Genomic DNA, 14,986 nt, shown 5'->3' with positions numbered 1-14,986 from the left:
ACAATGTACACTGTCTCAAAGCAGCTTTGCAACAACAAAAAAGTAGATAGAATCTATAAGTTTAAGCCTTATACATTTTTTTATCCTTAATTGTAAGGTTTGTCCCTAATGAGCAAGCCAGTGGCGGCTGTGGGAAGGAAAAACCGAAGCCGAATGTCCATTCATTACACACACATCTACTGTCCTGCTCAGTGCTGCACTGTCACTTGTGTTTCATTGTGTTGTGTTGTGACCTCGGTCCCGGTGACACGTGTTTTTCGTTTTAGTGTACTGTACAGTATTCGGCTAAAACAACAATACTTTGCTAGGCAGTAATTAACTAGACTTGATCTTGAAGACCTATTTTGCATTTTTATTGTCCTGTACTTAAGTCGAGTCAGATCAAGAAGCTTTTTTTGTAATTTATCTGTATATAGCTGGTGGAGTACACAGTGAAATAAAACATTTTACCAGGACCCTAGTGCTAAATAAACAACATAGAGCTACATACAGGACAGGATTCATGCTTTCTAGGCATTTTTCTAAAAATAAATCGACTACATACACTATAAGGACGGGTCAGATGAGGATGGGTCCCTTTTTGAGTCTGGTTCCTTTCAAGGTTTTTCTTCAATCCATCCACTCAATTATTAAGGATAAACTTATATGGACTGAAATATAAATTGAAAATGTATAGCTTTATTTTTTTTATCTTAGTAAAGCTGCTTTAGGAAAATGTTAAAGGTGTTAAACAAATAAAGCTGAATTGCAAAAATTAATTTAATCAATTTTAATTATTTTATGGCATCATAAATGAAGGTGCCATGGCAACTTTGGCACTTCGTAGAAAAAATTTGCAATAAACAAATGAGTGAATAAATAAATAAATAAATAAACAAAAACAAACAAACAAATCATTTGAGGCGCGCGCAGTTTGAATCAGCAGCTTGACCAATCAGGAAGAGTCTTTCATTTTAAATGAGGGCGGGGCTTCAAAATAGCTTACTTTATTTAAAGTATAAACATAAAAATGTATATAGAAATAAAAGCGACCATATCAGCTATAAATTAATACGTTTAAATACAATAAAAAAAATCTAAAATAATTAGCTGCAATTTCAGCAATATTTTACCATGCTAACTATAATAATAAAACAAGGAAAAAAAATCTCTCACAATAATATCGAAAGAAATCACAGAAATAAATAATCGCGATGACATAATCGAGATTATATTTATAATCGAGAGCCATGCAAACGAAGTAAACGGGATGTCGTTGACGTCATCATCACGCGACTGACGGGTTTTCGCACGCAGCTGCGCGACGGGAAGGCTGCGTTTCAAAAAACTACAAATTCCCTACGTAAGTGCACTTTGTAGTGTGTAGAGTTTGTGCAATTGTGCGCCCTTAACAGGGATTAATGGTGTGATTTGTAGTTCAGCCTGTGGGTGAAGGTGTTTGGGCGCGTTGGCCTGAAAAAAACACTGATCCTGGCCTTATTGCTTTAATTAAATACTTTTTAAGGCTTTAAGTGCCTCCTTTTTTATTGCATCAAATTTCTATGCAATTTATAGTTTAAAAAAAGAGATATATATTTTTGTCGTGTTATAAAATGGTTTTTAGATCTCATTTTTGTTGGAGGAGCTGAAAACGCAAGAGAAAGCAAGTCAATCAAGCAGTGTTTATTATTATTAGTATTTGGAGAAAATTGTAAGTCATTATAAAGATTATTAATATGTAATAGTTTTTATATAGTAACATTAATGGCTATATAAGTATTCGTCCTCTTCCTGTTCTTTCTATTATTATTATTATTATTATTAATAATAATAATAATAATAATAATAATAAGATTATTGCCTGCATTGTGTTTGCAAAATGTAATTGCAAAACCTCAAAAAAAAAATTTGTGATGTGATTTCCTTCATGCATCAAAATAACAATGATATAAAACACAATATTTATAATTTTTTTAAATTTTTGAGTAAAAGAACATTTAACATGTGCGGACATTTATTACTTACAGTCTGTCAAAAGTGTGGAGTCTTTTGAGACACATGCATGTTCCTTCTGTTCCTATGCAACAACTCATGGCTCCCATTCCTTCAACACCAAGCAGTTCCGTCTGGACTGCGGCTCATTGGAACCGTTATTTAGAGAGCAAACACTCGTCTGGAGTGACGTCTATCATGGAACAACCTGCCCAGTCACTGCACCTAAATCCTATTAAACTGCTCTGGGATGAGGGAGAAATCTAGTGAAGAACTCCAAGAGGAACTGCAAAGTATTTCAGCTGAATGTTTGGAGAAAAACGAAGTGTCCAGTGGAACGTCTGGACATTTCTAGATTTGTTTGGTCAAAGTAAATGTTAATACAGTTACAAGGTTTGTTGCATTGTAACAAAAGGAGCATGCACGTGACTCTCAAAAGCCATAGGATGTAAAATAATACGTTTTTATTTTAAATGATAAGAAATCATGGCCATCAGTGAATAAAGAACGATATCAGAAGAGCAAACCAGAATATCGAGGTGTAGCTCGGCTTTAGAGGGAAAACAAATCGCAAGGAAAATTCGGTTGTGCTTTGAGTCTTTAATGAAACTCATTTGTTTGTAAAACAGGATGTAGATTCGCTGACAGGGTGTGGAATCGTTATATTATCATGGACTCTGATCAAACACCGAAAGGTCCGAAACGCTCCCCGAAGAAAACATCGCAGGGCTCTGGCAAGGTAAGAACCTTCCATCTATGTTATTTTCTCCTAAACTGGATTCCTATGATTTATTTTTGCCCACATGATGAATCCAGTTCAAGCTTTTCTTCAACGCCCCATTCCACATTTACGCCTATTTACTGTTATAATAAGCTTCACTTTTCAGAGAAGGTGTCCCGCTAGATTTTATGAAGATTTGTGGCGATTTCTTCATCCACGAGTGTGTTAGTGAAGTCAGGTTTCTTGTAGGTGAGGTGAGAAGGCCTGGGGTTCAGTCAGAGTGAAAAATTCATCCCAAAGCTGTTCAATAGAGTTCAATAGCAGGAGATTTTTCACTTCAACCAGTTTAGAGCACGGCTTTGTGCGCAGGGGCATCGTGGCCAAGCCGGAGGTTTTGAGTCGTTTAGTTTAAGGGAAGGAAAAAATTTCACGTTCCCACATCCAGAGACGTTTAATACAATCGCATGGCTCCAGGTGTGTGTCCAGGGTGTCCCAATACTTTTGGTGTTGTTGTTTTTTTTTCATCGTTTGAAAGTCAGGGTTTAAAATTCTAATCCTTGTTTTTGTCTGGTTTGTGATTAACTCTGTGTGTGTGTGTGTGTGTGTGTGTGTGTGTGTGTGTGTGTGTGTGTCAGCGGGAAAACAGCAAACGCAGCCAGAAACCAAGTCTCCAGGAGGCTCGAAATAAAGGTAGACGTGACCGAGGCAAAGCAGAACAGGAGATGACCAACAAACTCGGGAACATGGTACGCTTCTCTGTCCATGTTTGATCTCACCTTTGTTTCTACGTGTGATGTATGCTCACGTTTTTCTGTTCCGAAAACGTTTTCTGTTTTTTGTCTGTTTGTGTATGTGTGTGGTGTCAGTGTTTGCAAGATAAGCCGAAGGTGACAGGAACCGGCCTGGTTTACTCTGATGTCTTTTCCCGTCATCGCTGCCTGTGGGATTCCAGGTGACTTCAGGATCTGAATATATCTCAGATATATATATATATATATATATATATATATATATATATATATATATATATATATATATATTTTTTATATATAATATTTTTCTCCCTCTTGCCCCTGCAGTCACCCGGAGTGTCCAGAGAGACTGAGTGCTATAGTGAAGATGATGGAGACGGAGGGGCTGCTGTCTCGCTGCGTGCAGGTGGAGGTGAGGAACACAAACATGGAGCTACAGAACACTGTTCTAATAGTTGTTTCAGTATTGATATTTCACTATGAATAAAAAAACTAAAATCAAGCCGTTTAAAACTTAAAATGATTTTTTTTCCCTTTTTTTTTTTTTTTGGATTTCTTTCATCTTTTGAATTTTCATGTCTCATGTTTTTGAAATACGACGCTTAAAAAAAAAAATCAAAAATAAGACGAGACAACGGACATCCACGTGTCTGATTACAGATAAGGAGAAGGATATATACCTTAAATAAACAAATAATACATCATCTATACATTTACATTTATAGCATTTATCAGACACTCTTATTCAGAGAGACTTGCTCAGTAGTTGAGTAGTTGAGGGCCTTGCTCAGGGGCCCAACATTGGTGGGTTTGTGGTGCTTTGATTTGAACTTGTGACCCTCTGATCCTACCATGTCCTATATTTTATATATATATATATATATATATATATATATATATATATATATATATATATATATATATATATATATATATAATTATTCTTTTTACTATGTTTATAATCTGATATCATCATCGTTGATAACATTAAGGTCTAAAATAAGGTTTCTAAAATAGAAGTCATCCATTGGAGTCAGGGGGAAACAATTATATCTATTTTTTTTTTACATTTTGTGTCAAAAATCATAATTTTTTTTTAATTATAATTAATTTAATAGAAGTTGATTTGGCTTATTCCACTGTTTTGTGATGCATTAAAAGACGTTCTTTCAATTGGGACACCCGACTTTCACAGTTAGAGGCACACATTTGTGATTGTGAAGACACTTGAACTTGATGATCCAAACCTGCTTGACAGTCCCCCTGTGCACAAATCTAGCATCATTTACTAACTAGCTGAAATAGCAAAATCTCCTCGAACACACTCCAAAAATCTAGTGGAACATCTTCCCAGAAGAATGGAGCTTGTTATTACAGGAATAGAGACTACATGTGGAAGGAGAATTTCAGGAAGAAGCAAATGGCAATCTTCTAATCAGGTGTCCACAAACTTTTGGTTATACCTTTAGTAAGCTGCAAGTGTTTTCATAACTGCTTCTGTTCATGTTTCAGACAAGAGCTGCATCAGAGGAGGAACTTTCCCTGGTTCACACGTGAGTCTGTTGATAACGTGCGATCGGTGTAGTAGTGCTGGAGTGACTGCGTGTGGTACTGATTTCTGCTGTTTGCACGTGACAGGAAGGAATACGTTGAGTTCCTGAAGTCCACGCAGAAGATGACGGAAGTGGAGCTGAAGTGCGTCGCTGATCGATATGATTCTGTCTACCTCCATCCTGTAAGACCTGCTACGCTCTCGTCTCCTGTCCTGACCATGTGTTTGGACAAAGTGGGTTCATTTGTGTGTGTGTGTGTGTGTGTGTGTGTGTGTGTGTAGGACTCTTTCTCATGTGCCTGTCTGGCTGCTGGCTCCCTCCTCCAGCTGGTCGACAAGGTGATGAAGTCCGAGCTACGCAATGGTTTCGCCGTGTGCAGGTGATCTTTAGAAGCACGGTTTCCGTTTTCAATCCCGTATTTTATTTATTCATTTATTCGTACTACAGGTGGATTTTACTGATACCGATATCTTGGATCGTATTCGCCGATAATCAATCAATTAACAGATTTTTTTTTTTTTTTACTGGTTACTGGACAGAAAACCCAAAAACATAACACTCCATGTCAAATAGTGCTGAAATTGATGGAAATCTAAAATAAAAACACTGTATCGAATTATGTAAATGTGCCAAATGAAATAAATTTGAATATATGAATAAACATTCAAGAAAATAATGCGTGCAGTTCCAAAATGAATATTAAAAAACAGGTCACTTCGAATAAACAGAATGTGGCGTCAGCGATTCGCCTTTAGAGGCAGATAAAACCGAAGAATATCGAGACTGGTTTCGGAACACACCAACAGATGGCAGCACGAAGCTGCTCGCACAGTCACAGGGAGCACCGACCCTCATAAGTTAGTGTGGCTTAAGACATCGTCCTGTGTACATCAGGAGCTGAGTGTTTGTGTTCAATCCTGAGGTGAAACATCAGTCTTCACAGCTGAAGAGCCGATCATCTCCACGACCGAATTGTCCTTCATTAAAACCCTGTAGCACACACCTAGCATGTTGGCGATTCCTCACCTAATTGAATTAGCAATGAAACGTTCTGTCTGCTCGCAGGCCTCCAGGACACCATGCCCAGGCGGAGCAGATGAACGGATACTCCATGTTCAATAACGTAGCAGTGGCGACACGTTACGCTCAGAAACATCACGGCGTCCAGCGGTAAGAGTGCATTCGCCTCGGGGACGAGCTTCCCTTCAAAACTGTGTGTGTTTCTTTACGTGTATGTGGTTTTGGGTTCCAGGGTTCTGATTGTGGACTGGGATGTGCATCACGGTCAGGGAATCCAGTACATCTTCCAAGAGGACCCCAGGTGCGTGCAGACTTTAGAAAAAAAGAACATTCAGGTCTACATTCCCACCTCACCGCTGTTATGCAAAATATATTCAAACGCCAACTAAATGTTCTGAATGGTTTGTGCAGATTTGCATTGCAAATTAAATCTTAAACCCTGAAACTTTAATTCATTTTTAGCTTTTTTGCTGTGAGCTTCAGGAACATCCAATATTTATTCTGGCCTGAACTCTGAAACATCTTAAACTTCATTCATCAAATCAGCACTGTTTTAGACTGTTCTTAATAATTACCTTCCTTCCTTCCTTCCTTCAGTCCTTTTCTCCTTCAACCCTTTCTTTCTTCTTTCAGCCCTTTCTTCTTTCAGTCCTTCCTTTCTTGCATCCTTCCTTCCTTTAGTCCTTGCTTCCTTTTCTCGTTTCTTTAGTCCTTCCTTCAGTCATTGCTGCTGTCCTTATTACCTTCCTTCCTTTTATTCACTTCTTTTCTTCCTTCCTTCTTTCTTTCCGAAAGTTTTTGCTTGTTTCTTTCAATCGTTCCTTCATTTCTTACTTTCAATCGTTCCTTCATTTCTTTTTCAATCGTTCGTTTCTTTCTTTCTTTCTTTCTTTCTTTCTTTCTTTCTTTCTTTCTTTCTTTCTTTCTTTCTTCTTTCTTCCAATCATTCCTTCAGTCATTGCTGCCTTCCTTTAGTTCTTTCTTTCTTTCTTTCTTTCTTTCTTTCTTTCTTTCTTCCAATCATTCCTTCAGTCATTGCTGTCTTCCTTCAGTTCTTTCTTTCTTTCTTTCTTTCTTTCTTTCTTTCTTTCTTTCTTTCTTTCTTTCTTTCTTTCTTTCTTTCTTTCTTTCTTCCAATCATTCCTTCAGTCATTGCTGCCTTCCTTTAGTTCTTTCTTTCTTTCTTTCTTTCTTTCTTTCTTTCTTTCTTTCTTTCTTTCTTTCTTTCTTTCTTTCTTTCTTTCTTTCTTCCAATTATTCTTCAGTCATTGCTGCCTTCCTTTAGTTCTTTCTTTCTTTCTTTCTTTCTTTCTTTCTTTCTTTCTTTCTTTCTTTCTTTCTTTCTTTCTTTCTTTCTTTCTTTCTTTCTTTCTTTCTTTCTTTCTTTCTTCCAATCATTCCTTCAGTCATTGCTGTCTTCCTTTAGTTCTTTCTTTCTTTCTTTCTTTCTTTCTAGTTCTTCCTTTCATCAGTCTTAGCTTTGTTCTTTCCTACCTTCTGAAAATGGTGACTGCAGAAAAATGTCTTTTCTTTCCTCAGCTATTTTACTATGTTTTTTATTTATTTTGTATTTATAAATTTTTTTATACAGTATATTCCCTCACTCTGTCTTCGTTTCTCATCACAGTGTCCTGTATTTCTCTGTACACCGGTATGAGGAGGGTTCGTTCTGGCCTCACCTCCCCGAGGGAGACAGCAGCGCTGTGGGATCAGGACCAGGCGAGGGCTACAACATCAACGTGCCCTGGAACAAGGTTCAACACACCTCACTCATGAAATAAAGAGCGAACGAGCGCTTTAGTAGCTCACTAATGATGTTTTTTTTTCATTGCTGTACGTGTTGGTGTTCAGACCGGGATGGAGGACGGAGATTACGTCTCTGCGTTCCAGAGAATTCTGCTGCCTGTGGCCTACGAGGTACGGAGCACACTCCTCAAATCACACAGCCATTTCATTTATTTATTTATTTATTTATTTATTTGTGTTACTGATAATATTACACTATATGGCCAAAAGTTTGGAGAAATCCATCATCCAACATCTTAAAGGTGTTCGATAAGGTTGGCGATCTATAGCAGGAGATCTTCCAGTCCAACCCATGTAAAGCAGATCTTCATGGAGCTGGCTTTGTGCACGGGGGTATTGTCAGGTTTGGGACTGTAATGTATTTGTAGTGCAATCAATGGCATTCTATGTAATTGTGTGCCTCGAACTTTGTGGTAACATTTTTTGGGGAAGAACCACATATGGGTGGAGGCGGTGTCCAAATACTTTTGGCCATACAGTGTATGTTTGTTTAATTGACTGGTTGCTTATAATGAACTTTTTATGTTTAAAATTTTACTTAACACACTTAATTATTATCCCTGTTGTATGACTGCTGATCCGTGTGTGTGTGTGTGTGTGTGTGTGTGTGTGTGTGTTGCAGTTTCAGCCTGAGCTTGTATTAGTGGCTGCTGGCTTTGACTCCGTAGCTGGTGATCCCAAGGTGGAACACGGATTTTTCTTTTCTCTATGTCACGTATGTCTTGTATGTATCATGCAGCACTATGGATGTAATAATGCTTGTGTTTGTGTGTGTGTGTGTGTTTGTGTGTGTGTGTGTGTGTGTATAGGGTGAGATGCGTGTGAGCCCGCAGTGTTTCTCTGTACTGACCCACATGCTGATGGGTCTGGCCGGGGGTCGAATCGTGCTCGCTTTGGAGGTACGTCATATCTCTCTGTGTTGCCATAGCGACTTGCCGAAGTCGTCAATTTTTAGGTTGAAATGATGCCAAGGTCCACCTTTATGGCTAGCATGCTAATCAGCAGGTCCAATCAAGCTCTAGATACCAATTTTCCCTGTGGCATCAATAAAGCATTCTGATACTGATAAGAGCATAACAAGATTTTTCTTTTTCAGGGAGGATATAACTTGCAGGCCACAGCGGAAGCGGCTTGTGCCAGTTTGAGGTCGCTTTTGGGTGACGCCTGCCCTCATCTGAACTCTTCAGGAGCGCCGAGCGAGAGGTCAGACACGCCCGCGACGTCTTCCTGCGTCTCGACAAGACCCCATGCTTCCACCAGTGTTTCACTTCTCTTTCGCTTGTCTGTTACAGTGCTCTGAAGTCCATCTCGAAGACGCTTTGCGCTCTGTATCCGTTTTGGAGCAGCTTGCAGACTCTGGGTAAGTCCGAACCTGTCCACATTGATGGTACGTTGAGTATTATGAGGTCTTTTGATTATAGAGATCAGTCAGTGGGTGTACTCTCATGAATCTGAGCTTGTGTATCACAAGTTACAGTGTGTGTGTGTGTGTGTGTGTGTGTGTGTGTGTGTGTGTGTGTGAGTGACTGTACTTGATGCACTCAATTCAGTTCAATAATATTCGTATAGCACTCTATATACTGTAATAAATAGATTAAGAATATACAATTTTAAATGGATAAATTAATAATTTATAAGTTTTATCCCTTTTTGTTTATAAGACACACACTAATGATATAATAAATAAAAATGTTTCCTCAGCATTTTGTGCAATATAGCAGTAATTGCTGTGTAGTAGAAACGTATTACAGTGTGTGTGCGTCTATGTCTATGTCTGTCTGTGTCTGTCTGTCTGTGTGTGTCCGTCTGTCTGTGTGTCTATGCCTGTCTGTGTGTGTCTATGTGTCCTTGTCTGTGTCTAAATTGACCTGAAATTTTATATATATATATATATATATATATATATATATATATATATATATATATATATATATGTATATGCGTGTGTGTGTGTGTGTGTGTCCATTTCTCCCAGAGGGAGGCTCTCTTTCAGAGGCAGAAACCTCACCCTCAGCTGTGTGTGTGGAGAAACTGGAATCCTCCGTACAAGCGACTGGACTCGTTTATGACGATCAGATGATGGAGCATCACAACATGTGGGACAGGTGAGACACACACACACACACACGTGCTTACAGTGAGACTTTAAAAGTTTCGGTAAAATTTTAAATATTAAGTGAATAATTATTTTATTAATATTATTTATATTAATTTATTCAGGTTTGAAAGCTTTTTAGTTAATTCATCGGAACGTTGCTGAATAATCAGAAGAAAAAACAATAATTACATGCTTTCTTTATGTTTTTTTTGTGTGCATCTGCTGCTCCAGCCATCACCCTGAGCTCCCGCAAAGAATCTTCCGGATCTTCTGCCACCATGAAGATCTGGGGCTGGTGGATCGTTGCCAGCGGATCCCGGCACGTTTCGCTACAGAGGACGAGCTTGCGCTTTGTCACGGGTAAAACACACTAGGAAACGAACACGTGCAGGGGGAGTGATAGTTCACACACTCACACTGTTCTTCTCGCTTTTTCTCCTTTTCTGTTGATCAGGACCGAGTACATCGCTACCATAAAGAGCACCGAGCAGATGAAGCCCCGAGACCTGAAGAGGCTCGGAGATGATTACAATTCAATCTACATCAGTAAAGAGAGCTATAAGTGCGCACTTCTCTCAGCCGGGGCGTGTTTCAACGTGGTACAGTCCATCCTTACTGGTCAGGTGGGGTTCTCTCACTGTTCATACACACACACACACTGTCAGTTCAATAATGTCAAGTACTCAAGTGAGCTCGTCCTTCACGATAGCTCCTACGGTCAAGCCATCAAGATCAGATTTTCCCCCAGACTGGTATCCAGGGCCGGCTCTAGATATTTGGAGGCCCTCGGCAAAATATATATTGGAGGCCCCCCGGTCCCCTGGCATCCTTCCTTCCACCTTTCAAAATAAAAGCACCAGAAACAAATATAATTTCTAGCCTTTTTATTTATACTAAACCTGTTATCAGTGCTTTTATATATTTACTATTACTTCTTCTTTCGGCTTCTCCCATTAGGGGGCGCCACAGCGGATCATCCGTCTCCATACCCCTCTGTCCCAAATATAGCCAACTAGACTTGCCCATCCTGATTGGTGAACTAAGATGTGTGAAGTGGTTTAAAGTTCTTCTCATCTTCTCTTCCTGTGTAGGTGAGGAACGGTGTGGCTATCGTACGTCCTCCGGGCCATCACGCAGAAAGAGACACCGCCTGCGGCTTCTGCTTCTTTAACACGGCTGCCCTGACTGCCCGCTACGCGCAGCGCATTTCCCACGATGCATTGCGCGTTCTCATCCTCGACTGGGACGTGCACCATGGCAACGGCATCCAGCATATCTTCGAGGACGATAACAGGTAGAAGGATTTCGGTCTCTGGAGTGCGACAGCTTTTACCTGAAGTCATTTTATTCACTATTTAGTGCACTGTTTTATTTACATACGTTATGACCCCCTTGTAAAAACGGTGGCATCTGATGCAATGGAACAACTGAGCTGCATTATACAACTTTCAGTGCAGCGACTTGCGCCCTTTTACCATTTCCCTGTTGTTTATTGTTTGTTTTTTACTTTTTATGTGAGATCAGTAATTGTAAATCTCTTGATCGTTTAATAGTGTCTGGCTGTTTTTAATATTGGCCTTTTGTTGCAGCGTTCTCTACATCTCCCTCCATCGCTACGATGAAGGCATCTTCTTCCCCTCCTCCGAGGACGCCGATTACAACAGAGTGGGCCGGGGGAAAGGTGCGGGTTACAACGTGAACATTCCCTGGAACAAAGCAAAGATGGGCGACCCGGAGTATCTAGCAGCCTTCCACCATGTGGTGATGCCGATCGCACGAGAGGTCAACACACACACACATACACACATGCGTAACATCTCGATTACATCTCAATAAATTACGTTTTCAAGACATTCTGTTTTGCATGTTGCTGCTGCAGTTTGCTCCAGAGCTGGTCCTGGTGTCGGCCGGGTTCGATGCCGCTCGAGGTGACTCGTTAGGGGGGTATCAGGTGACCCCGGCGTGCTACGCTCATCTCACGCACCAGCTGCAGAGTCTAGCAGCAGGACGAGTGCTTCTCATTTTAGAGGTGATTCACAAAAACCACAAAACGCCGATATTACACGTATAATATGTTATGTACAAGTATACTATCCATTTTAAGAGTACAGAATTAATTAGTTTTTGCACAATTATAATAGATACAGGATGGAAAAGCTGACGTTTTCTGTACGGGTCAACCGATTTGTCGACTGGATTTTACCGACACCGATAGCTAGGATCGTACTTGCCGATGACTGATTAATCAACCAATAGTTAAAAAAAAACACACTATGTAAAATTAACCTGAGCTTTATTACAAAAATCTAAAATAATAACAAAAATTTACTGAATCATGAAATGTACAAAATTAAATAAATATGACTATATTAATTATATGAATATATATCGAGGAAAATGAAAGATGCATTCAAAATTAAACAGCAAGTAATAAACACAAACAGTTGCATTCAAAATGAATGAAAACAAATGCACTTCAAATAAACAGCATGTGGCATTAGTGATTCGCCTCTAGAGGCCGCTCTCGTACTGTATAACGCAACCCGGAAAAACTATCGGTATGGATATATAGATAGAAAGAGTTTTCCAGCAATTAACTATCGGTGCCGATTAATCTGCAAAACCGATGTAAACCTCTAGTTTTCTGGGTTTGAAACCTGGAAAATGGTGAGAAAACACTAAATCATCTCAAACGATCCTTATGGGTTCTCAAAAGTATTAAGTTCCACACACCAATATAAGAATGCTTTGGTCTTGAGTTGAAAGAAGGACAGCACAGGATGTTCACCCGTTCCACATCCCATTCCATATTTAGTCCTCGTTTGCTGTTATGACAAGCTCCAATCTTCTGGGAAGATGTTCTCCTAGATTCTTTGGAGATTAATTCAGCCACAGGGGTGTCAGTAAAGTCAGGTACTGATGTAGGTGAGGTGAGAAGGCCTGGAGTGTATTTAGTGTGAAACATCCATCCTAAAGTTGTTCAGTAGTGTTGAGGTCAGAGCTCTAAAGCAGGAGATCTTCAACCCCAACCCATGTATTTCTCATCTCTTTTTCCACACAGGGAGGTTATAACCTCATGTCCATCTCCACATCAATGGCCATGTGCACCAGCATGCTCCTGGGTGATGCGCCCCCGCAGCTGCCACCCCTGCCCCCGCCAAACCACAGCGCCATTGTTAGCATCAACAACGTCTTGCGAGCACATGCCCCCTACTGGAGGTCTCTCCGAATACAGAGTGAGGCTTTGACTATAAAATAAATAAATATCAGCCAGATCCGTTAAATAAACCACTTTAATCTCCTCTGAATTGTATTCTCTCGCAGTTCCTGAGTCTCTGCGGACGTCCTTGCCTAAAATCAAGCACACGCCACGTGGAAAAGGCAAAAAATCTCCTCAAGTCACTCCTCAACCGCGTCCCACAGTGACCTCACCAACATCGCCCCCTACCGAGCAGGAGGACTCAGGACTGGACGAGCTCACCCAAGGCCTGCACTCTCTGGACCTGAGCACGTCTGCCACTTCCAGCCCCGCCTCTGCCCCTGTGGGCGGAGCTAGACCCAAAGTGAAGCTGAGCCCACAGACGGACTCGTCAGCAGTGCAGGAAGTGTCGCCTATTCGAGGCATCGGAAGAGGCATCGAGGACGGCGATGTAAAAGCAGAATCCACGCCCATCAAACAGGAGAAACAGGTGAACCATTTAGGTTTTTGTAGAATCAGGAATCGGATTCGATTTGATTAAATCGTGAGGAGATAAGGTGATGTTTTTTATTTCTTGATGAAACCTACATTTATTTTTTCAGGTCATGCAGTCGGTAGCGCCGGCAGAGGGAGAATCGGACGCCAGGGCTGTTTCTGATCAGGAGAGTTCTGCGCTTGGGGGAGCATGTGGATACACGAAGAAGTCCGTCTTTGAGCTCGTGTGTGGACCCGTGGACCTGGCTGGGGTACGATATCTCCCATCTGTTCCTGTGTGGTGTCTTTGACTATACTTTTTGCTTGATTAGCTTAAGGAAGACATTTAATATTCCCAGTTTTTCCACATTTTCAGCTTTGACTTGTAAATAATTTGTGCATTTTGCAAGTTTCAGCAATTACATGGATCTTATTTGAGAATAAAGCGTAAATTAGGGGGAAAAAATCCATCCAAAAAACAGATTGGGTCACTCGAGCAATGGAAGATGTGACATGTTGTCTTGTACGTGTTGCTCTAATCCTTGTGCAATTTGATGCAAAAGAAGGATTAGAAAACAGGTTTATTGAGCTCCTGCGTTGTGATTGATCCCAGGCTTAAAGGCACATTGGGGACAGAATACTGCGTGAACGAACACGACTGAAGGACAGGTATTTGGAACACAAAAAACACAAAATCTCATCTAACATTTGCCAAAAAAAACATCTTGATTATCCCCAAGGCTTTTGGGCAAATATTCTGTTGGCTGATGAGACAAAAGTTGAACCTTTTGGAAGGTGTGCATCCAGTAACATCTGGTATAAAAAAAAAAAAAGAATAAACATTTTATACCAAAAGTTAAACATGGTGGTGGTAGTGTGATGGTCTGGGGCTACTTTGCAGCTTCAATACCTTGATGACTTGCTACAATTGATGGAATCATGAATTCTGCGCTTTACCAAAAAAATCCTGAAGGAGAATATCCAGCCATCAGTTTTTGATCTCAAGCTCAAGGTAACTTGGCGTTACCAGAAAGTCCACCTCTGAATGGCTCAAAAAAAAGAATGACCTTAAACAGGCATGACCTTCAAATACTCTAATGTGAAAATAAAACACTTCTGCAAGGAAGAATGGGCCAGAATTCCTCCACACCGGGTGGCACAACCACTTATTAGGTTTAGGAGCAATTACTTTTTCACATAGTCTATTTCACACAGGCAGGTTTGGGTAGATTTTTTCCCCCTCTTTTATTATTATTATTATTATTTATTAGCATTTAATCAAATTTCATCCACACGTCTAAAAAAAAACCCGTCTGAAACGGTTCGAACTTCGTCTTTTCTGCTGCCTTTTATTAACTTTCCTGCATTTTGATACGTCGTGGCAACGACTAA

At 40.1% G+C, this 14,986-nt stretch overlaps 1 protein-coding gene across 3 annotated transcripts in view; it reads left to right on the top strand.

Annotated features, from left to right (window-relative positions):
- Positions 1–1,433: 1,433 nt before the first annotated feature.
- Positions 1,434–14,986, top strand: part of hdac6 (histone deacetylase 6) — a 35,963-nt gene continuing 22,410 nt past the window's right edge. For all 3 annotated transcript variants that reach the window (XR_006928267.1, XR_006928266.1, XM_046870733.1), the window contains exons 1-25: positions 1,434–1,690; positions 2,601–2,710; positions 3,328–3,438; positions 3,559–3,644; positions 3,772–3,856; positions 4,957–4,997; positions 5,083–5,179; positions 5,279–5,376; positions 6,063–6,167; positions 6,250–6,318; positions 7,645–7,771; positions 7,869–7,934; positions 8,446–8,505; positions 8,633–8,722; positions 8,920–9,026; positions 9,116–9,183; positions 9,799–9,928; positions 10,153–10,281; positions 10,376–10,544; positions 11,013–11,215; positions 11,511–11,703; positions 11,801–11,950; positions 12,983–13,157; positions 13,246–13,610; positions 13,723–13,866. Coding sequence is in view for 1 of the 3 variants with exons in the window: in XM_046870733.1 (XP_046726689.1) it covers positions 2,642–2,710; positions 3,328–3,438; positions 3,559–3,644; positions 3,772–3,856; positions 4,957–4,997; positions 5,083–5,179; positions 5,279–5,376; positions 6,063–6,167; positions 6,250–6,318; positions 7,645–7,771; positions 7,869–7,934; positions 8,446–8,505; positions 8,633–8,722; positions 8,920–9,026; positions 9,116–9,183; positions 9,799–9,928; positions 10,153–10,281; positions 10,376–10,544; positions 11,013–11,215; positions 11,511–11,703; positions 11,801–11,950; positions 12,983–13,157; positions 13,246–13,610; positions 13,723–13,866 (2,937 nt within the window). In the remaining 2 variants the exon portion in view is untranslated. The remainder of the gene's footprint in view (positions 1,691–2,600; positions 2,711–3,327; positions 3,439–3,558; positions 3,645–3,771; positions 3,857–4,956; positions 4,998–5,082; positions 5,180–5,278; positions 5,377–6,062; positions 6,168–6,249; positions 6,319–7,644; positions 7,772–7,868; positions 7,935–8,445; positions 8,506–8,632; positions 8,723–8,919; positions 9,027–9,115; positions 9,184–9,798; positions 9,929–10,152; positions 10,282–10,375; positions 10,545–11,012; positions 11,216–11,510; positions 11,704–11,800; positions 11,951–12,982; positions 13,158–13,245; positions 13,611–13,722; positions 13,867–14,986) is intronic.

Source organism: Silurus meridionalis, chromosome 17 (genome assembly GCF_014805685.1).
Source record: "Silurus meridionalis isolate SWU-2019-XX chromosome 17, ASM1480568v1, whole genome shotgun sequence".
Lineage (NCBI taxonomy): Eukaryota > Metazoa > Chordata > Actinopteri > Siluriformes > Siluridae > Silurus > Silurus meridionalis.
Note: the sequence above shows the minus strand (reverse complement) of the source record. Positions and strands in the feature narration are given on the sequence as shown.